A 22,459-nucleotide genomic window follows, 5' to 3' on the forward strand; every position below is an offset into this window, starting at 1 on the left:
GGTCAAAGCAGACTCCAGCACCTGGCTGTGATGTCAGTTGAGAAAGATGCTTGAGAGACTCGACCACCAAAATGTGATAGACAGATTTACCAACCTCAAGGTGAGGCGACATAGGTTAAAAGAAAAGAAAAAATCTGCAGAGCCATAGTAGTATCTGCAGTAAAGATATTTTCATATATTGTATACATTGTACCATAGGCCAAGGTCTCTCAATTTTCTAATTTTTTAATAATATTTTGTACATTTCAAGGACTCTTCTATTTTTGGAGTGTATTTTTTATGTATCTATTTTATATTATACATACACATTAAAAGTGAATCTCTGTCCAAAAAATGCACTGAGTTTACTTTTTACTCACTATGAGCATCATTCATTATTCTCCCGCAGTAATTAAGGTTGGGATATGTTTTGTTTTTTTGTTTTTTTAAATTCCAATCCATTCTTCTTTAGCAGCATTTAAATAACCTTTATCAGATTTGATGGTTTTGTTACAGACTTTTCAAAAAAGTGTTTTGCTTTTCTTTCACAAATGTGGGGATTAAATTGTGTTAAAATGTACAAAACAGTGATGTCATGTTTTGTGACGAGAACCCAGGCACAGAGAGACTTGATGAATTTAAGAATCTTATGATTTAATAAAGAAATTTGCAGACTTGCACAGAGATGGTAAAATTATGATGAGTGATAATGGAGATGAAGTCAGCAGACGATGAGGACAGGGAGGAACAGGGGTTTAAATGCACCAAGGAGACAGTCAGAGAGAACTCGTGACAACTGGAGACATTTAAGGAGGGACTGACAGAGACAGGGAAGACGTCTCATTATGACGAGTAAAGTTTACCTTGCCTGGATGGGCAGCTCTCTGGGTGCTCAGCACCCCCAAAGCTCTGATCCTAGAATCGCCCCTGACTAAAACCGTGATTCTTTGCGAGAATGTCTCATGACAGTGACGTAAGCAAGTGCGACGTTGGTGACAACAGCTGTGTGCAGATCAACAACGGACAATATATCGAGTGCGGGAGAGAGTATGAGCGTGCAGCGTTTAAAGCGTGGAAGTACTGACCTTACTTTGAGTTTGATTCCATAAAAAATGACAAAAACATTAACGTCCGTTGTGCATGGGAAGAAAACTTCTTTTTACAGCGAAAAAAACCCCTAAACTTCCAAGCAAGCACCGAGTGCGCTACGACGTAATGGGAAACTCACAGAGAAACCCGCGGATTCTTCCACTGACCGCCGCGGCACACCTGCACCAGGGTAAACCCCCGCCTGCCACAGTCCTGCTTTACAGGTGAAAATAGAGCAACAGGACCGCTAGTCTTTGACTTTATTTATTTTCTGCTGTGTTTTACTTGCATCTATTTGAAAGAGTGAGTGTAAACACACACACAAAAAATTATTTTATGTGCTGGAATGTGCAGAAAATAGGTTTAAATATTAAACAAATTTCTTCCAGTCAGAGAATGTTGCATATAATTAAATTTTTGCTTGATGCATAAAGTTAAAAGATTAAAACTAATAAAACAAGTTTTAAAAAGGGATTTTTCCATTTGATTACATTTTGTATGATGGATTATGCAGAAAAAGTAGAATTGGGCTGAAAGATCTATCACTTTATCACCTATTCAGGTTGTAAATCATGTTTTTAAAAAGTAACTAAGTAATTAATTACTTTTGAAAATAAGTAATCAGTAAAGTAACTGGATTACTTTTTTCAAGTAACTTGACCAACACTGGTTACAGCAACCATGTGATCATTGTAAGAATAAATGATGCTGCGAAGTATGAAAATGCCATTGGGTCTGCCGTGGTGGCAATCTTTTTTTTGGGTTTTTTTTTGTTAATCTTAAGTGCATGCAAACCAGTAAACAAATTAAAACAAATACTGTTGATAAACTATAATACAAAAATTACAATTAAACTTCTCAACAACAAAAACAATTGGTAAAAATATAATTAATATGTAAATAACTTAATAACACCCAAGCATAACACCCTTTTTTCCTTTTGGCTCTCGGAGGAGGCGGACGCACTTTTTCTCCTCTTCTCTCCCTTATCTTCCCTGCTTAGTTCTTATGTCCTTGTCTAGTCTCGTGTTTTTTGTATTACTTTCCCTGGAACACTCTCACAGTCTGTTTCTAAAACCTAAAGAGAATTATGGATTTGATCAACTGGTCTCTGAATGCTATTGACACCCTTTTCTCAACGAGAAGTCTGGGCTCGGGAGAGCCCGAGTGCCCTGGAGGGACTTTCCCTGCTGGATACACAATGGACAGGTGGCAGAAATGGAGGATTGTGTGCCTGGCGGGACTGTCGATCGAGGACGCTGAAGATATCTACCTATTCAGAACCATGATAACAGGGTTCTTGCTGATCGGAGCTGGCTTGGCCCTGGCTTATCGGAGAATTAAGAAAGCGGAACCGGCTGTTCAAACCCCCCCAAGGCTGCCCGCTGGGATTGAAACGATGGGACGAGGTGCGACTTCTCAGAACGGGCTCATTGAGAGCAGCATGGTTAAGACCTTGGAGACTCTTACAGCTGCAGTGAATACTCAGAATAATACCTCTGAGCATATATTGGGTTACATCAAGGAGAGGCCTGCTCAGAATAACACCTTTGAGCGAAAGTTGGATTACATCGTGGAACAGCTCACTGCAGTCGTGAGTTCTCAGAATCGGCTCTCTGAGCAAAAGAATGACAACACCACGGAACGCAAGTTTGATACCATCATGGGGGAGCTTGCGGTTCTCCAACGGGAGATTGAGAGACCAGTGTTGGAGTGTTAAAGAACAGCTTTGAAATTCTCATGAGTTGTTGCAAAATGGCGCAAAATGGTTTATGGCGCCTAAAACACATTTATGATACACACATACTACACACTTATAACATCTAACAAAAACAGGCTTAATAATGACAATAATTGAACTAAAATCGCAATCAGAAACAGAAACTCTCCCACAGGGGAATTGTAGAGAAGGGGAGAGGCAAAAGGGGTACATTGTATTTATAGGGTTGCACCAAAGAAGAAGAAGAAAAGAATGAGGAGGAGCTCTAACTGATAATGAACATAACTACAGGCTTGGAGGTCCTAAAAGTCAGGTTTAAAAGGAACAGTTTGGGGGTTTAGAACACATTTTGTGTAATTATAACAATGTGATTTATGACCCTGTTACATATGTACGGTCGGCAAGGTCTGTCATCTCGGTTGTGGGCAAAAGACCTGCAACTGACAAATAAAGGCTATCTCATCTCATCATCATCAAGTGTCTAAGTCACGTGACGTGTCAGCGCAACACAGAAACATAAGGGGAGGGAGGGGGGGGGGGGGGGAACAAAGTGTGCCTGCTCTCCGCTGACACAGGAGCGGCGAGTCCAGCGACCTGGCCGTTTCATTTTTGCCGAAAGCACAGCATAGCAAACAAGCAGAACTCAAAGTAAAGAATCCATCTAAACAAGCTAGTATTGATCCGATACCAATTCCGACTTGGAATTGATACTATCGATATTTGGATCGATCCGCTCACTACTAGAAAGAGAGCCAGGGACAACAACGTTACATTAGAAAGGTATAGTAATCATCCACAACTATTTTCAGTTGCAGATGATAAAGGATTCAGAAAGTTTATTCATGCAGGCCCATATGACAGAGAATATGCATGTTCTTTTTGTTTTCATATTTTAATTTATATTTAATTGTGTTGTGGTTTGCAGTGTTTTGTGTTGTTTCACTTTAAATTTGTTTAAAAGGAAAAAGCTGAAAATTTAAATAGTTAAAAGTTGAAATGTGAATAATTGGTTTTTATATAATATGATTTATTTATTTATTACATTTTATGTGGAGTGAATAAATAAATGTCTATTTATGGTGGACCCTAGAGACAACACACGTAAAAACTCCAAAACACGTAAAAACTCCAAAGCACGTACAAACCCAGAAGCACGTACAAACTCCAAAACACGTACAGAAGATAACAGAAGTGCTCCAGGATGCTAGGGCGCAGTGTTGTGCTTTTGTTACCTAGTGGCTACACAAGCCAGCAAGTCCACCAAATCCACCAATGACCGGATTTGGTGTGTGGTAGTAACAGGTAAATGAACATTTTTTAAAAAATTATTTGAATATATATGAGTGCTTGTGTATAAATACACAAACAACACACATATGCTTTCAATTGTGTAATATAAGTGATCTAGGTAGCTCTGTTTTGAAAGTTCAGTTAACGCTAGAAATGTGTTTTGGAGTTTGTACGTGCTTGGTCTCAAGGGGCCACCGCATATATATATATATATATATATATATATATATATATAAAAACATATATAAATAAAACCACTTTTCTTTACTTTAGTAATTTCTTTTGTGCATAATTTTATATTATTGTTAATAATAAATTAATTTAAGCAACAAAACAACCTGAAGAGCCGGCTCTTTTTAGTGAGCTGAGCCAAAAGAGTCGGTTCTCTAAAAAGAGGCGGAAATCCCATCACTAGAAATAATGATGCAGACAGACCTTGCACAATTCTTATAAATGGCATTTATTATACCAGGCTATCAATAATAACAATTAACATGTTTATCAGGGAACTCCTACCTTTGAAAATGGGAAATAATTGCAAGGACAGAACCATAACCACTAAATTAGTTTGCCTTAACCCAATATAGGCTAATATAAAAAAAATTAATGACACTAAAAGTGCCATTAAAAAACCTAAAATGTAATATATTCTGTTTCAATTACCTTGGCTATGGCGATTGAACAGTCTTCACGTGTCATCAAGTTCCTCTCTCTATATACAGATATATTTGTTTAGTGTTTTATGATTCTCCTCCACCCTTTGCTCTCATCCTGTTTTTCTGTCTCTCTCTTTGTGGATGTGGCACTTTCATTCCTCTCAATTACCCAATTCCACATTGTTACATTACTACTGTGACACCTGTGTGTAGGATCATTATTTATTTTCAATCAAGTATTTATAATCCTGTTATTAGAAATAATTGTGAATGTATTAGAAAGGAAAACCTATGACCAAAAAAATGACATCAAACACCTGAGTCTCGGGACTCAAAATAGGTTTGGAAAAGTAATAAAAGGCCTTAATTTTTCTGGCCTAAATATATCAAAAATGCATCAGTGCACATTGGCTTTCTTACAAATCCAGTTGCCTTTATCATCTTTCTACAGGCCTAGTATGAACATAATCAACAATCTTAAGAAAAGGCTTTTTGTACTTTTAAGTTTATTTTCCTCTAGTCTCAGCCTGCTCAGCTACTAGCCTCCCTCTTTCAGTATTCTGTAGCCTTTTCTTAGCCTTTGAAAAAAACCCAAAAAACAATAGACAGTAGGCAATACTGCAAAAGTAACCAGTGATCTGTCCAGCTTTGAAAAGCCAAGGTCAGAATAGTAAACATGGTTATTTGAATTGCAATAGCTAGCTCAAATATAAAAAGCAAAAAATGACTTGAATATTATTTAATACTAATAATGTTGCACTGCAAACACTGTTGGCAATTTTAGCTTGGTTAGGACAGCCTATATAACAATGGAGGTGTATATAAAATGTTAGGCTGGCTTTTAGCATCATTACATGGACCAGCTAGCACCTCCTATCGAGATATACTCTCCTGGTCCAACAGGGTAGACTTGCTCTCGGAATGGTTTCACTCTACAGGTAAAACCAGTCCCAAAAGAATCCTCAGCTGTGGGATCACTCTCAGGGCTTTTTGTCCATTCAGGGTCTGTTGACTTAAAGGCATTTTTTACAAAAACTGTCCTATTGCTGTAGCATCAGCAAGAATTTTAAGTCAGGCTCCTCACTTAATTTCCTTTTGCTGCTCAGCTCTCACACAGTGGCACACAGTGGCTCAGCTATGCTCAAATCCCTCCATATTGTGGCATATTATTATTTCGCCTTTCGTGCCCTTCGAACACAACTAAATGCAACCCATTAGATTGAGCAGTAAACCACGTTAGTAAGGCTACGTTCACACTGCAGGCGAAAGCGCATCAAATCCGATTTTTTTGACCCTATGCGACCGATATCCGATCATGGTATGACAGTGTGAACGGCACAAATCCGATATTTTCAAATCCGATCTGGGTCACTTTCGTATGTGGTACTGAATCCGATACATATCCGATGTTTCAGAAAGCGACTGCTGTGTGAATGGTCAAGTCGCATTATATCCGTCTTTTACGTCACTGACACAAGACAGACAGCAATTATCAGCGCCGGAGAAGCGCCCAATAAGACATCGCGAACGCTTCCTGGCCATCCCGTGAAACTGCTGGGAAGACAACGTTGGAGAAACGTTAACATTTTATTTGTACTGCATTATCTGCAGATTCTGACAGAAATCTGCAATGATCCTTTGAAGCACCGCTCCTCTCTGAAACAGCAATAAGGATCATTATTAGGTTATTTACATTATTATGTAAATAACAAAATAACTTGAAGCAAAAATTGGGAAACGTGAAGTCCGAAGTCTTTACATTAAGGGCCATCAGTCAAACAATATTGTTTGCTCTGGGTCTAAACAGAGCGCGTTGTGTGTGACATCTTCTTTTGCGCATGCGGGCCGCTTTGAGCGTTCACACTAGAGCGCGTTTGCTGTCGCATTTTATTTGTAGTGTGAACGAGCAGACAAAAAAATCGGATTTGATCAAAAAATCGGAATTGAGCATTAAGACCTGCAGTGTGAACGTAGCCTAAGTTACAGAAATGTCAGCGACTTTGTCTGTCATAAAGTTTGCATTCATAGAACACAGTTTTCGGTAAATGCAAAAAAGAAGCATTTGGCAAAATGCAGATTTTGCAAAGTCTCCTTGACCGAGACAGCCGGGACTACCTCAGCCTTCACCAGGCACCTGGAGCGCAAACACCCTCAAAGGTAAGCTAGCCAGTAGCCATCTTTCCATCTTCAAACTCGGGCCTTTCAAGAGTGTCCCTATAACATTGCTAGGCTAACAGCGGCATTCTTGACAGTGAAGCCCAGATCAGAGCGGTCTATGGCTCTGGTCCAGATAGCATGGATGGCAAAACTGAGTCCTAAAGTTCTAAAATCAAACTTAAGGATGACTATCTTTGACTGATTCAACAAAATTATCATGTTTGGTGGTTATCACGGTTTAGGTGTTTTCTACTATGTTGTCCTACTGAACCAGTCTAGTGTGTAGGGGCTACTATAGCATGTCATTATTAGACACAGTTATTTTGTATTGGTGTAACTTCAGACTTTATTGAGTAGTTTGTTTCTTGTCAATACAGCTGTGTCTGATAGCTCACTGACATGAGGACGCTTAAAGCAATATGCAAAGTTAATGCACAGACATTTTGTCTTTTGTAGATTACATTCAACTGTTTTTCTGTTCTTGTTATTTAAGGTCTTGCAACCCTGAACACTCCAGTATTTTCCAGGGTTCATACGGGTCCTTGAAATCCTTGAAAATGCTTGAATGTTAATATTGTCTTTTCAAGGTTTGAAAAGTGCTTGAATTTCAGATGTGGTGCTTAAAAGTGCTTGAAAGTGTAGCTGTATTTCATTCACCACAAACAACTATCTGATTGAATAGTTTTCCTATCAGATAGAGAAATAAAATGAGTCGCAAAATGTAAAAGCAAAATTTCCTTGCCTTGTGTCTGTTTCAATGTGTGACCCTGCCCCTCCCTCGGCCAGTCAGGGATAAGTGCGCTAACATACCTGTAGGTTGCTGTTGTAATGAGTGTTGTCGGAAAACGACAATGGCGGAGTTTGCGCTCTCCAGAGTGCTAGTAAATAATTTTCCAGTACGCGTACGTTACACACGCTATTTTTTCAAAATTATGATTATTATTTTGCTATCAAACTCGCTGGAGAAATGATTGAAATGCACTGAGTGTGATGCAGTATGGCAGCGCTATTATGGAATATGCTGTGAACTTAGCTAGCATTACTTAGCAGTGATATGAGTTAATTTATTCAAGTGAAAGCTTTAAACATTAGCCCGATACTGGGTCGACGGACCCAGAGTCTCCATTTCAACTTGGGTTGAACGGGCGGACTTCAAACTGTATACCAGTTGTTAAATTGTGTTGATAGGCCACGTAAAACAGATGTTTGTTTTTTTCTGAATAAAACAGTGGCGTTTACTCCGGGAAGAAATGGTAAAAACTATTTTCTAAGGAGAGCGCTAGCAAACAGCTTTGCCTGTGAGTGAAAAAAGAAAAAACACTCCATCCCTATTGGTGGAAAAATGTACCATGTCGACCAATCAAAAAATGATATGGCAACATGTGGCATCTGGTTGTTTGGGAAGAGGGGGACGTTTTAGGAGTGAGAGAGAGCGAGTGAGCGAAAGAGAGAGAGAGAGAGTTTTGATATGTGAGAGGTTTGTGACGTTTGCCGTGTTTGGAGTGTCAAGTTAGTGTGTTGTCTTGTGTAGTTAAGTGTGTAGTGTAGTCGTGTTTTGTTTTGTGTGTCAGTTCTACTAGTGAACGTCACAGTTGCTGCAAAAAAGCCACCAAAGGCAGATTGCAGTGTAAACACTGAGTGACACACCTGCTGTCAGACCTGCAGGTTTACCCCTGTGCTGTTCTCGTCTGTGTTATAGTGGACACAAACTATTTTTTGGAGTTGCATAAATTATTTTTGTGCCTTCTTATCTGATGCAGAACAGCTGATTCTTCTGTAAAGTGGTTTTAAGTAGTTATATAAAAAAACTGAGCCTTGGCTGCATTTTTAGGTAAATAGTACCATATAACTTTGTTGTTTGCAAAACTGACAATTTATTTAAAAATGTACAATTTCTATTTGCATTTGAATTTATGAAAATGATTCGTTAAACAAGCCTGTGGTTTTTACAGTCAAAAATATCACTTTCCACTCGTATTTTAAATTTTGTCTGAATTTAGATAAATTGTGCTGATACAGAATGTCAAAATGAGAAAATAACAGATTAAAAACTCTTTATCTTGCCAAAGGTGAAATACAGTCAAAAACGGCCAATTATTCCCTGGACCCCAGAGGGTTAAAGGCTAAAAGCAAAGTTGTCACCAGTTACTGTTTATATTTGTGTGTATTGCTGCAGCTTTTTTGAGTATTAACTTGGTGCCTTTGTGTGAAATAATGGTAATATGAGGGACCGATCCATATGGTCACAAAGAATAGCCACTTGTTTCTGTGCTACCAAAGTTCCCCGGCTTTCATTCAAAATGTGTTTCTGGTCACCTGCACATTAAACTACTTAAACATTATGAATGTCTTCAAGCTCACACTGGCCTGTGGGGCACACTCAGCCACTGAGACAGTACACACATTTATGTGTATTTGTATATGAATATTTCATACTTTAAGGCTGCCTGTTTATTTAAGGGAGATGAACAAAATACATTGGAATTGTACGTGATAATATGACGGATGATAAATTCAATAGATTTTAAGTAGATACTTGTAAATTTTCTTAAAGTCTTATATGTTGAAATGAACTATGTGATCTATTCAAAGCCTCTCCCAGTTAGTGCTGTTCTCCATGCCTGTCTGACTGTACATGATGTTATTAGCACAAACACTTTAAAGGTGATCATTTAGGACTTCAGAAATAATTCAGACAGCAATGTAGTTAGCAATAAAACAGTTTAATTGGGAATTAACTTAAAAAACAAACAAACAACAAACAAACATCTCCTATTTCTTGTCACACAGGAAAGAAGCATCAATGTGCTGGAAAAGCTTGAAAAGGGACCTTGAAAGTGCTTAAGAAGTGTTTGAATTTGACCCTGAAAAAGGCGTATGAACCCTGATTTTCATTGTTACTAGTTGTGCCTAATGATCTATAAATGTGTCACACTGGATTGGATTAAGTTATTTTGTATGCAAAGACCTGCCCTCTTTGATAGGTTTAAAATTACTGTCTGATCACAGAGGTAGACAGAGATGCACCTGCAGCACCAACAGAAGAAGACACAGAATTATCGGATAGTGACTCAGCGCCACCCCCAAAACAATGTCTTCTTTCACACTACAAAGCATTTAGGTTGCAACGCAGCACAAGCCAGGACTCAAGCACTGATGCACAAATAAGCAAGTACAGCATAAATGACTGTGACTGTGATGCACTCACCTTTTGGTCAAAAAACAAAGAGCGTTTCACCAGTCTACACAGTGTTGCCTTGAAGGTCCTCTCTGTCCCTGCCTCTTTGCCCCAGTTGAGAGAGTTTTTAGTAGAGAAGGCATTCTAATGAGACCCCACCGCGCACGGCTAGGCTATAAGATGTTGCAATCTTTAATTTTCTTGAAGTGCAATCAATCACTGTTTTAAAATGTGAACTGTTTTCTCTCCCTCCTCTCTGAAAATATGCTGTTTGTTCATTATATATTTGTTTATAATATTTGTTCATAAGATATCTGTTATTTGTTCATAATGTCTGCGTTCTATTGTTCCTGCCCTACTAAACAACAAGCTTGATTTCATTGGCAGTGTGTTGTAATCACATGCCACCGAAGGCATCAAAATGTCAGAATCTTTTAAGCACTTGTTCTTACTCTTATTAATGCACAATTTGTATTGGTATGTAATATTTGTAGTTTCCATCTGATTCATGTGAGGTGTGTGCGCATGTCTTCATATTGTGTGATTACAGAATTTTACTTAAAATAGTGTTGTTTGACAAAATAAGAATGACCATTTACTTTTAAATAACATCTGCATATCACTTTGTGTTGACAGGCCTAATCCATTTCAGGAAAGTTGATATCATAAAATTTGGTTTCAAGTTTATAATCTTCAGTTTGATGTTACAATTTTATCTATGTATAAAGTATAACTGAAACCAGTTACATATTTCCCATTCTTTAGACAGTTGTTGGAGGTGTTCGCTGTTTTGTCAGATGACTTTGGGGCCAGTCAGTACCGTCATGTCAGTCCTCAACAGCACACAAAGGTTAAAGTCTTTTTTGTCTCAGTCTTGGTCTCGTCTCGGTCTTAGTCTCGTCTCGACTTGGTCTTGGTATTGTCTTGGTCTTGGTTTAGGCGGTCTTGACTACAAGTCTAGTGTCAGTGATGCGCCGTCCCTCACGGCTGTGTTTCTTTGTGTGTTTCCCTGTGAGTTCAATTTATTCTTTTCCAGATTAGTTTAGTTTTGTGTTGTATGCCTTTTCCTTTGCCTTCAATAAAGCTGTGGTTTTTCAGTTCATCCCTCGTGTCCGAGAGTCTGCATTTTGGGTCAAACTCCTGCCTGCACACAGCCGAATCTTGACACTCTCTCTGTCTCTTGCTAGCAAAGTTGACCCACACAACAAAGTAAAGCTAGTTTTCGGCTATGAGTCCGACACAGAACTCGACGTATTAGCCAGAGGTCCCTTTACTAGGGTTTGGAGCCGCGAACCTGTTTCATATACGCGCGGAATAGTTTTCTATACGAGATCACCGCAAAAAGTGCAGCCTTACATAATATCCACCCTACTGTTGCTCATTTTATATTAAGATTTAAAAATCTAGTTGGCATTGGTATGGCGAGTAGCCTTCAGTAATAGTAATAAATCACACTGCAATAGTACATATATGTAGTTGTAAAAAGCATAATAATATATTAAGTAATCCAAAGTATTCAAAATACGTTACTCTCATCAAGTAACATAACAGAATATGTTACAAACTACATTTTGGGGCATGTATTCTGTAATCTGTAGTGGAATACATTTTAAAAGTAACCTTCCCAGTGGCGGTCCTAGCCTGTTTGGCGCCCCGGGCGAACGCTCCCTCTGCCCCCCCCCCCCCCCCCCCCACACACACACATAAAACAAATCAAGGATTATACATTGACATAAAAATGTTGTTGGAACCATACTGAATTTCGCCAGAGACACACACACACACACATATGAAGAGAGAGTATGCATTGTATGCAAATGGCTACCAAACAGCCATCATAATTTGTCATACAATGAGAACAGGGCAAATCAACAATTGACAATGACTAATTAATATTAAAATCTGTAACATAATGTATTGTTTGGAGTTTAGTCTGTTACTGTTACTATTTTTACCATTTCTTTTTGGAGCAACTGTAACCCACATAATTTCCTTAGGGATTAATAAAGTATTCTGATTCTGATTGTTTCAGGATGACCTGCCATTATCCAATAACACATCTGCTTACCTGTATCTTTTGCTCGTTTCTCCTCCTCTTCTTTTCTATTTTTTTTAAACTGAGCACTTGATGGCTTTGAACTTTTCTTGTCCATCTTCCATTGGTTTTAATTTTGCACTCCAGTATGAACACAAATCCCCCAACTCGAGGATCACCACAACATAACCTAATAGACCTACACCTTAGTTCACAGATTCACTTTGTCTAGGGTTTATTTCTGGGATTTCACACAACCCAGGATTCAAATCATGAATAGATAATGGGCTTGGATTTACAACATTATGAATGAAATGTGCTCTATTTGGAAGCAGCCAGCCCCTCCCCTTTCGACGGGTTGTATGTGAGACTTTAAATCAGCAAACTGTAAATTATAAAATTTAAATTGTTATAGATCCCTTCACCCCAGTCCTAAAGTGTATATTTATTTTCTTACTCTTCTTATATTTATTGTTTGTTTATTTGCACTGCTGTAACTGGAGCCTCGTCGTCTCGTTTCTCTATATACTGGACTGTATGTAGCGGAGATGACAATAAAGTTTACTTTGACTTCAGCAGCAAGCAGGCGCACCGAGGGCTCTCGCGCTCACTTTTCGCGTAAAGAATTCCGAAAAAACATCAGTGCAAATTATAAGTCTGTATCATAATGTCTGGTGTTTTCGTGTTTGTTGTTTTGTTTTTATTTTGTTTTATTTTGGGAGTTGGTTATTAGATGCTGCTCCAGCCAGCCAGAGAATCCCCCGCCGCCCCGCCCTCTCCTCCCTGCAGCAAGCAGCAGGCTCACCTCGCAAACGGAGGGCGCCCTTACACCCAGCAAATGGGCGATAGAAAACCGATAGGTGCCTATGTCATTCCCAATATGCGCTGGCATGACGTCAGGGCAGCATGAGTATGAGCAATTTTTTATATATTTTTTTTTTTGCCGATGCCCGTGATGCCACCGCCCACCACGATGCCGCCCCGGGCAACCGCCCGTGTCGCCCGTATCAAAAACCGCTACTGAACCTTCCCAACACTGGTGGTGCACATACAATAATGTTCCTTGTCCTTTGAAACAACGTTCTAAAATTTTGCTTCTTATCTTCAGTTTTTAAATTAATTACAGCACATTTTGGTTGAGTATTTTAAAGTTAAGGTCTAAGACAATTTTTAATCAAGGTAAACAGCGAAAGTTTGCCTTTATAAGTCACTCTGATCATATTTTAGCAAACCCAATGTATAGTTTAAATTATTTTACAGTTTGTTTGCCATTTTTGTGCCTGATTTTGATGAGCACAGGCAAGTAAAATGTGTATTTTCAGGGTCAAGTTACCTACATAACATTTCCTTTTACATTCTCAGTATTTAGGTGTTTCAGAGAAAATGAAACAATACTTAAAAATTAGAATGTGGTGAGCCTGTGTCTCTTCAGCACCAGATTATGTTAGCATGTTATGTGAAGATGTCACATATCAGATTTTATGTAAAAAGAAAAAAAAAGATTTCCCTTTCAGATATCATTTCATGTCTGGAGACTAGAAGATCTGAAGCAACCAGTGCCATCAAACAGCTGTGTTTTTATCTGTTTTTAACCAGTGAACTAAATTCAAGAATTGTTAAGGAAGGTGGTGAGAGAGTCTGGATGCACAACTCTGTGTATCCAGAAGCTGTACCATAAAGAACAATTATGCAATTTTGTATGATGTGTAAAATTAACATAGTCAATATTTTAAAACAGCGTTTTGTAAAAATTCATATTCTTGCTAAATGTGAAGACTTTGTGCATTGTTGCAATACTGAGCTGAAATAGCATTTTTACGATTCTGCTGACTTTGACTTATTTCTGTTTATAGTGTCTGATTGTTTGTTGACCGTTGATTTTTTTTTCACAATAAAGTTGAAAAAAAAGTTTTGTTCAGTACAGGAACCATAAATTCTTTTTGTAACTTGGATTTTTTTATTCCAAACAAAAAATGTTTTAGGAATGGTTGACATATCAAATCAAAAACTTAACAAAAGACAAAATGGAGCTATGCGGTATTCCAACACTAACTCACTCACATAGTAAAGATGCAGTGAGCAAAAAATCAAATAAGAACATTAAGATGGAAACATTTAATGTACTTTACATTATACTTGCATGTTTTTCCTTTGTTTTTTTTAAAAACTTCATGCTTTCTGAATAAAATTGTATTGATAACATGTTATACTCATAAGACCAACCATTTTAATACATACGGACCTGTGATAACTGCCATATAAAACCTTAAACTGAAGGATCTCACATGTAATAGTGTGATGTGTGTGTTAACTGATGAACTGATGTTAAGTTCTGACTGCTGTGCACTTCAAGATGTATAATAAGATGTATTTGGTGTTTAATCCCCCCCGTGTTTTCTTTTACTGCTGCAATACCTGTGCATGGGATTTAGTGTGCTGTATGTTTAGAGACAGAATATTGATTTTTTAATTACAGTACGTCCATCAGTCACATTGAACCTCCTACATTGGACCATATTTTTACTGTAGCCCAGTGACACAAACCAAACCCTGGCGCTGAGAAAAAGCTGTTTTACTTTTAAGTTACAGCCAGTGTAGGATTTGTGCAGCAGGCAGGAAAAGGACCCAAACTCGTTTCAGCTTTATTTGCTGAAACTGAAAAAATACAAAACTATACTGGAACATGTGTAAAACAAAACACATGAGGAGGCACACAGGGAGACACACAGCCATGAAGGTGTAAGTTAGGTTAATGATGCAACAAAGAGTAAAGGAAAACACAGAGCTAGCATGCACCAGGGAGTAATCAGGCAACGGGAGGGAAAAACAGCTGAGACTAATTAAACATGACAAGACAGCAAGGAAGCAAAACAGAATACACTGACATGAGACAAGGAAGTGCCAAAGTAAAACAGGAAGTATAAAACAGAGACAGAGGGAACATGAAGACAAGCGTGACAACACGAGGAACTCGAGAAAGGCAAAATAACAGAAACCAAAATCCCAGGACTAAAAATATAACACAAGCAGAACCAAAACCCATGAAATACAATAATCAACGAATATAAAGGCGACGGGTATTTACAAGCCTCAGGCCTGCCAATCTCTCACTTCCCACCTAAGCTCTCTCTCCAGCCTTCTCAGTCATTATGGAGTCATATATGGAGCTATGCTGCTGTGATTTACGACCGTTCTTCCTTGCTCCACATCAAAGAGTCTATGGAACGTCTTTATGATGACTGGGACAGTTATAGAAAAACTTTCCCCCCACCATTTGTGCAATCTTCCACCTCACCGGATTACTTCTTGCTACTGGTGAAACGTGCCCTAAGCAATTCCAAGAAGAAATCGAGGAAAAGAGGCTGTAGGGCCGGCATCCAGGTACACATCAGACGAGCCTACAGATCGGAGATCTCCCGACTCGTCTGGAGGCGTCCCTGGTTTCTGCTACCAGTTACCCTTCCGGATTTGATTGGAAACACGTACTTGCAGCCACTACATCGTGGATCCTGCCCATCTGATGCTCTGGATTTTGCCGATTATCCCCCCACCACTGCGCCCTCACAGCCCGCATCGCACAACCGGTGGTTGGCCCCGCCGGTTCCGTGGCGCTGATGGAGACCTTGCGTGCGGACACGGTGTTCGCTGTCAATTCCACCCCGACAAGCTGATGGGAAACCTGCGCTACCAGCTTTTAATCGGATTGCGCTCATGAACGCCCGCTCCATCGCAAACAAATCCTTCTCTCTGAATGAGCTCTTCACAAGGAAAAGCCTGGACTTTCTGTTTCTCACCGAAACATGGCAGAGGGATGGCGAATTTGTTCACCTAAACGAACTGCGTCCTGCAGACTGCTCTTACTTGGGCGCCCCCCGTTTAGGTCGCCGTGGTGGAGGTCTTGCCGTTGTCTTTAAGGACAGTTTCATCTGCAGAGGTATGCAAACTGAAAACTATTCTTCCTTTGAGTCGCAAACAATTAAGGTGGGCTCTACGAAAATCTTTTATTGTGTTTTAGTCTATTGCCCTCCTGGCCCTGCTACTGAGTTCTTAAAGGATTTGATGGACTTCTTATCTTCTATTATCAAGCTGGAGAAAGTTTTAATTCTTCGGGATTTTAACATTCATATTGATGATGCCTCATCTAACTCTGCAGCTGAACTTCTATTTATATCTGAGTCTTTTAACTTTGTCCAACATGTCTCTGGTCCAACCCATTTAAAAGGCCATACCTTGGACCTTGTTTTTTCCTTGGGCCTCAACATTGGCAATGTGTTTGCTGAGGATGTACATTTGAGTGACCATAACTGTATCTTTGTTGAACTTAATTTTAGCTCTAAACAGACACCTGTGAAGTTAAAAACTCATAGACGCATAATAACTGAGACTACTGCTGAGAGGTTCTCCATTATGTTTGACAGGTCTCCACTTTTTACCGGAAACGATGTAAATGTTCTTATTCAGTCTTTTAATAGGGAATGCACATCCATTTTGGATCAAGTGGCACCTATTAAAACAAGCTCGGCTTTACAAAAGAAGACATGCCCTTGGATAAATGAGACTATCTTAAACTTAAGGAGAATATGCCGCAAAATAGAACGACTATGGAAGAAAACCAAACTTGACGTACACAGGCTCCATCTTCGAGATCTCATGCTCTCCTTAAATGACACAGTGAAAACTGTTAGATCTGAATATTTTTCTAGGCTCATAACAAAAAACAAGAGAAATCCCAAGTTTCTTTTTGACAAAGTTAGTGCTATTGTCTCCCCAGATGTGGTACCTTTAGATGTACACTCTAAAGTAGATAGTAATAAACTCCTCCGATTTTTTGTTGATAAGATTAACGACATCAATGCTAAAATTTCCCCAAAGCTTTCTTGTTCTCCGAGTCAGGCACTCCCTTTGTACTCCTGGTCAACTTTTACAACTGTAAGATATGAGGAAATAGCAGCCCTGGTTGACAAAATGAAGCCATCCTCAAGCCCCTCAGACATTATCCCCACTAAGCTTTTTATTAATGCCTTTGACACCATTGGTCCTTGGGTTGTGAACCTTTTTAATGTTTCTCTTCAGACTGGGGTGTTCCCCAGCATTTTTAAACATGCCATTGTGGAACCAAGGCTCAAAAAACCCAACCTGGACCCAACACTACTTCAAAATTTAAGACCAATCTCCAAACTCCCATTTATGTCAAAACTCCTTGAGAAGGCAGTAGCTGTCCACCTTACGGCATACTTGGAGAAATATAACATCCATGACCGTTTTCAATCTGGGTTCCGTAAATTGCATTCCACTGAGACAGCACTACTGAAAGTAACTAATGATATTATGATGTCAGCAGACTCCGGAGAATACACAGTCCTAGTCTTGTTAGACCTTACCTCAGCCTTTGATACAGTCAACCATACCATCCTGATAAACAGACTGAGAGACCTGGTTGGGATGTCTGGCTCTGTTTTAGACTGGTTTTCATCTTATATATCTGAAAGGAGTTTTAGTGTGTCTGCAAACCAGATCATGTCGGAATCTACAGAGTTGTTGTGTGGAGTTCCTCAGGGCTCTGTGCTGGGACCTATTCTGTTTTTAATATACATTCTTCCTTTAAGTCAGATAATACAGCAGTTTCCTGAAGTATCTTATCATCTTTTTGCTGACGATATTCAGCTATATTATTCGTTTAAGCCTGCTGAAGCTCATAAGCTCTTCAATCTGATTGACTGTTTAACCAACATTAAACAATGGTTGAACAATAACTGCTTACAGCTTAACCCAGACAAAACAGAAACTTTGATTATTGCACCAGGCAGTGCAATACCTGATATTAAACGGCGACTGGGTGACTTAGGTTCCTCCCAGAAACATAACCTTAGAAACTTGGGTGTCATTTTTGATGAAGCTTTTTCTTTGGAGGAACATCTAAATCAGACAGTAAGAACCTGCTTTTTTCACCTGAGGAACATTTCTAAACTTAGATCCATCGTGTCAACAAGTGAACTCGAGATGATAATACATGCTTTTATCTCTACAAGACTTGACTACTGTAACAGCCTGTTTACTTGTCTAAACATGAAAGGGCTATCCCGCCTACAGATTGTTCAAAACTCTGCAGCAAGGCTACTGACCCGCTCGAACAAGGGTGCTCATATGACCCCTGTGTTAAAGTCGCTGCACTGGCTACCAATCAGATTCAGGTTCCATTTTAAAATTCTAGTTTTAACTTTTAAAGCATTACAGAGACAGGTACCCCCCTACATTGCTGATCTGATTCATACACACACCTCCACTCGTAACCTGAGGTCAGCAAACCAAAATCTTTTAGTGGTCCCCCACACTCGTTTTAAAACCCGAGGGGACCGATCTTTCCAAGCTGTTGCACCCAGATTGTGGAATGCACTTCCCCTATTTCTACGGGGTTTGGACTCAGTGGAGACCTTCAAAAAGCAGCTAAAGACATTTTTATTTCAAAAAGCTTTTAATTAGACCAGGGTTTTCATGGTGTATTTTATGACTGTATTATGTTTTTACCTTGTAAAGCACTTTGTGACATATGTCTGTGAAAGGTGCTATATAAATAAAGTTTACTTACTTACTTACTTACTTACTCATTAGCTTTTACCATTTACTACCAACAGCAGATCATCCACAGAGGTTTTGCCTCATATTGCTGTATTTTTGTGATTGTGACATGGTGCTAATTTACCTGCTTAGTAAATCTTAGAAAGAATTAGCAAGTTACGTGATACAATGTGAAGTAAAGAGAAACACACACACACACAAAAAAAAACAAGTCCTTATGTGAATGGGTGAATGAGGCATTTTCTTTAAAGCTTCTTGAGTGCTCAGATTGAGTAAAACAGCACTATTTAAGAACCAGTTCAGTCCATCAGTTTTAATGATCACTAGCTAATTGCAAAGGGGTGTCTCTTTTTGATAAAATATAGCTAACAAACTGGGCCAGTTAGTAATAGAGCTATCTGATGGATCACAGCAGAAAACAATATTACATTTGTTTCAATGGAGGAAGCAACAGTTGATCATTGAGGTGATAACTTAGATACCCATTTGTATAGCAAATTCAGTATTTGAATTTCTGCCTCAGTGTCACTGACCTTCCCTCTTGACACAGAAAGAAACTGATACCACTTTAAATTACTGTGTATTAAAACATGCAAATCACATTTATGATCAAACATCTCCGCTTCCATTGGCTTAGACATACAGGAAACTCTACAACTCCTGGCAGAAATGATAGTTTTTCTTTTCTTTCCTTTCTTTGAATGTTTTTGCTTTTCATCACACTTTTCATCACACAAGCTTGTTTCATAAATTAATGGAAAATGTATATTTTGTTAAGGAAGTCCTCTTTATGTTTTAATGGAGCAGCTGGCAAACTTTCCTAAATCATCATGCTTGGCTAAATTGATTTGTTTTGATTGATTCATGATCATCTGATTCTAAATATTACTGTCATCCACAGTCCATGATTGCTTCTCTTTAGCTTAATGTAACATTGTTTTTTTCTGATTAGGTGTTAGTGCTGTATGTACATTTTTATTTGTGTATGGGCGTTTGTGTACTTCGGTGGTAATATCACCTTCTGCTTTTGCTGTGACATCCTCTAAGGTGACCTTTGTTTTGCTGTCTGTTGTTCAATGTGTTCAGTAGAGGTCAATTTCCTATGTGTTGATTTTGATCCAGTTATGATTGACACATTTGGCAACAAATCCTGCAAAGGAGATCTTTGTTTTCAATTTAGATTTTTCTGCCCAGAAAATTGCCACTATTGGAGAAAAAACTGTATATGCACATTTGGCATATACACTGTTTTTCCCCATTGTGTTTTCAAAGTGTCCCTTTATATTTTTTTGAGTACTATTTTTTGATGGCTTATGCAGAAACCCACATTCTTTAATGGAAACCAGTAGAAATCAGCAGAGGTTAAACAAGGGCAAATAGTCTCTGGCCTGGGGTGATTTGGGTTCTGTTGGAAAAATTGTCATGTTATCTCATCACACACACACACACAAACACACACGCAGACAGTTTGTAGGCTATTTTGCATGTTGAGAGGGAGCAAATGGGATTTGAATGTGGAAACATTTACATGTTTACTGTCACGTCTGGCATGGCAGACGTGTGGAGTTGTAGATAAGGACCCAAGATGCAGCTTGTGATGAGAGTGAACTTTATTTAGCAAGGAGGATGACAAACAAACAGAAACGGTGAGGCGAGAATAAACTTAAACTGGAACAACTAACAAAACAAACCGAAAACCAAACCCAGAGATGAAGGGAGATGAAGAGAGACACGGAGGGAGATATGCAGGAAGATGGAGGGGAACAACACAGACGAACCAGCAACGAGGACGAGGGAACACACACTATAAATACACACACCAGTAATCAAGGGATGGGAAACAGGAGGGAAACACACCTGGGAGACATAACAGCTGACGAGGCAGGGGAAACGCAAACAGAACACACTGACATCAGACAGAGACCTTCAAAGTAAAACAGGAAACACACCGACTGAACACAACACACACCAACTAAACACAGACTGGAGGACACCTACATCGGCACATGAAACGTGAAACAGAAGAGTACAAAAACGCAAGATAACAGAAGACATTTACTTTGAAACACAAATACATAGTCAATATCCAGCATTTTGCATTTAACCAAATAAATGAAAACGTAAGACACTGAGGTTGTGGAACAACTTTGGATCACAGCCCTAGATGATTCTCTGAAATGATTTTTAATGCAAAGAGAACTTATTTAGAAATTAATTTGTGTTTCAAGAAGAACATTTTCCTAGCAAACATACCTTTTCAGGCCCACATGAAACAAAAAAGAAAGCAATTAAAGAAATCAACAAAATCTCCAAAAGTTGATTCTGTTTATCTGGACGAAGCGTTTTGTGGGAGAAACGTTTCGTCACTCATCCAAGTGACTTCTTTAGTCTCTTCGGTCTCAACTTTTGGAGATTTACTTTCCTGGGTGATTGAGAATGCATCAAGACAAATCAAACAAAATCAACAAAACAAAATCAAATCAACAAAAAAAGACAAAAGGTGTGTTCAAATAGTTCATTTTTTTCATTACTAAATGAGACAGGTGACCTGGAAGTATATGCGTGGTAGCCATTGTAAGAGCTGATCCAACTCTCCAAATACTAAGGAAAGGAGTTTTGGTGCTTCCTTTGTTGTATTTTTACAGTGATATCATTACACAGGTATTTGTAGTACTTTCTACAGCAGGGGTGTCAAACTCATTTTAGCTCAGGGGCCACATGGAGAAAAGTCTATTCTCAAGTGGGCCGGACTGGTAAAATCATTGTATATATAACTTAAAAACAACAACTTCAGATTGTTTTCTTTGTTTTAATACAATCAACATAAAAATAAAGCTAGAGCCTGTGGACAGTATGTTCAAAATAGTACAGGCACAACATAGCTATTAATCATAAAACATCTCAAGTTATTTGAAAATTCTGAGGACAAAGAACACACAAACACACAGTTCCTCAGTGATTCACAGAACTGTTTCACAGATCACAGAACTATATCAGGGTGTCACTTCGCAGGCAGCAATGTAGATAAATATAACGAAATCCTGTTCCCAAACAAGTACAAGAACCACAGAATAGGTTAAATATAAAAATCAAATATAATCAATTAGAAACAGTCTCACATCAACATAAAAATATATAAACATAAAGCTGGAGCCTGAGGACAGTGTGTCCAAAAGCACAACATAGCTATTAATTACAAAACACCTCAAGTTATTTGAAAATTCTGAGGACAAAGAACACACAAGCACACAGTGCCTCAGTGATTCACAGAAGTATATCACAGATCACAGAACTACATCAGGGTGTCTCATGCAGCACTTTCAGTGGGGTTGCATAGTTTATTTGACTCCTGATACCTGGCATCTTTTAGCTTTCACCAGCTCATCAATATCAGGCTCCACATCCTGAGCGGCAGCTAACCTCAGGATGTGATTCAAGTACCTGTGCGTGAGCCTTGAGCGCAATTTTGTTTTATTTATGCTCATTACAGAGAAAACTTGCTCACAAAGACACGTGGTTCCGAACATGCACAACAGTTTTGCAGCGAGGGCTGTCAAGTTGGGATAACCTGGAAAGAGATTCTGATAGAATGTGTTCAAGCTAGCTGCGGCAAATTTGCCCTTCAAATCCGAGTCACACTGCAAGTCTATTATTTCAAGTTGGATCCTGACGGGCAGATCAAAGGGATTCGCGGTGAACAGCGAGCAAAAAACTTTTAAGTCTTTCTCCAGTTCAACAAAAATCTGAAATCGTTGCTCAAACTCTAGCAACAGTCCCGT

The 22,459-nt window shown here is 38.9% G+C and overlaps 1 protein-coding gene across 1 annotated transcript; it reads left to right on the plus strand.

Moving 5' to 3' along the window:
- The first annotated feature begins 1,982 nt into the window (after positions 1–1,982).
- On the plus strand, positions 1,983–4,282 carry LOC146494683 (uncharacterized). The gene has a single exon (XM_085146770.1). It carries the CDS (start codon positions 2,159–2,161, stop codon positions 2,786–2,788), a length of 630 nt encoding a protein of 209 aa, XP_085002896.1. The 5' UTR covers positions 1,983–2,158; the 3' UTR covers positions 2,789–4,282.
- Positions 4,283–22,459: the final 18,177 nt, after the last annotated feature.

This window comes from Neolamprologus multifasciatus, chromosome 20 (assembly GCF_963576455.1).
Source record: "Neolamprologus multifasciatus chromosome 20, fNeoMul1.2, whole genome shotgun sequence".
Taxonomy (NCBI): Eukaryota; Metazoa; Chordata; class Actinopteri; order Cichliformes; family Cichlidae; genus Neolamprologus; species Neolamprologus multifasciatus.

Coding starts and splice junctions, on each gene's coding strand:
- LOC146494683 (XM_085146770.1), top strand. CDS start 2,159: ATGGATTTGATCAACTGGTCTCTGAATGCTATTGACACCCTTTTCTCA.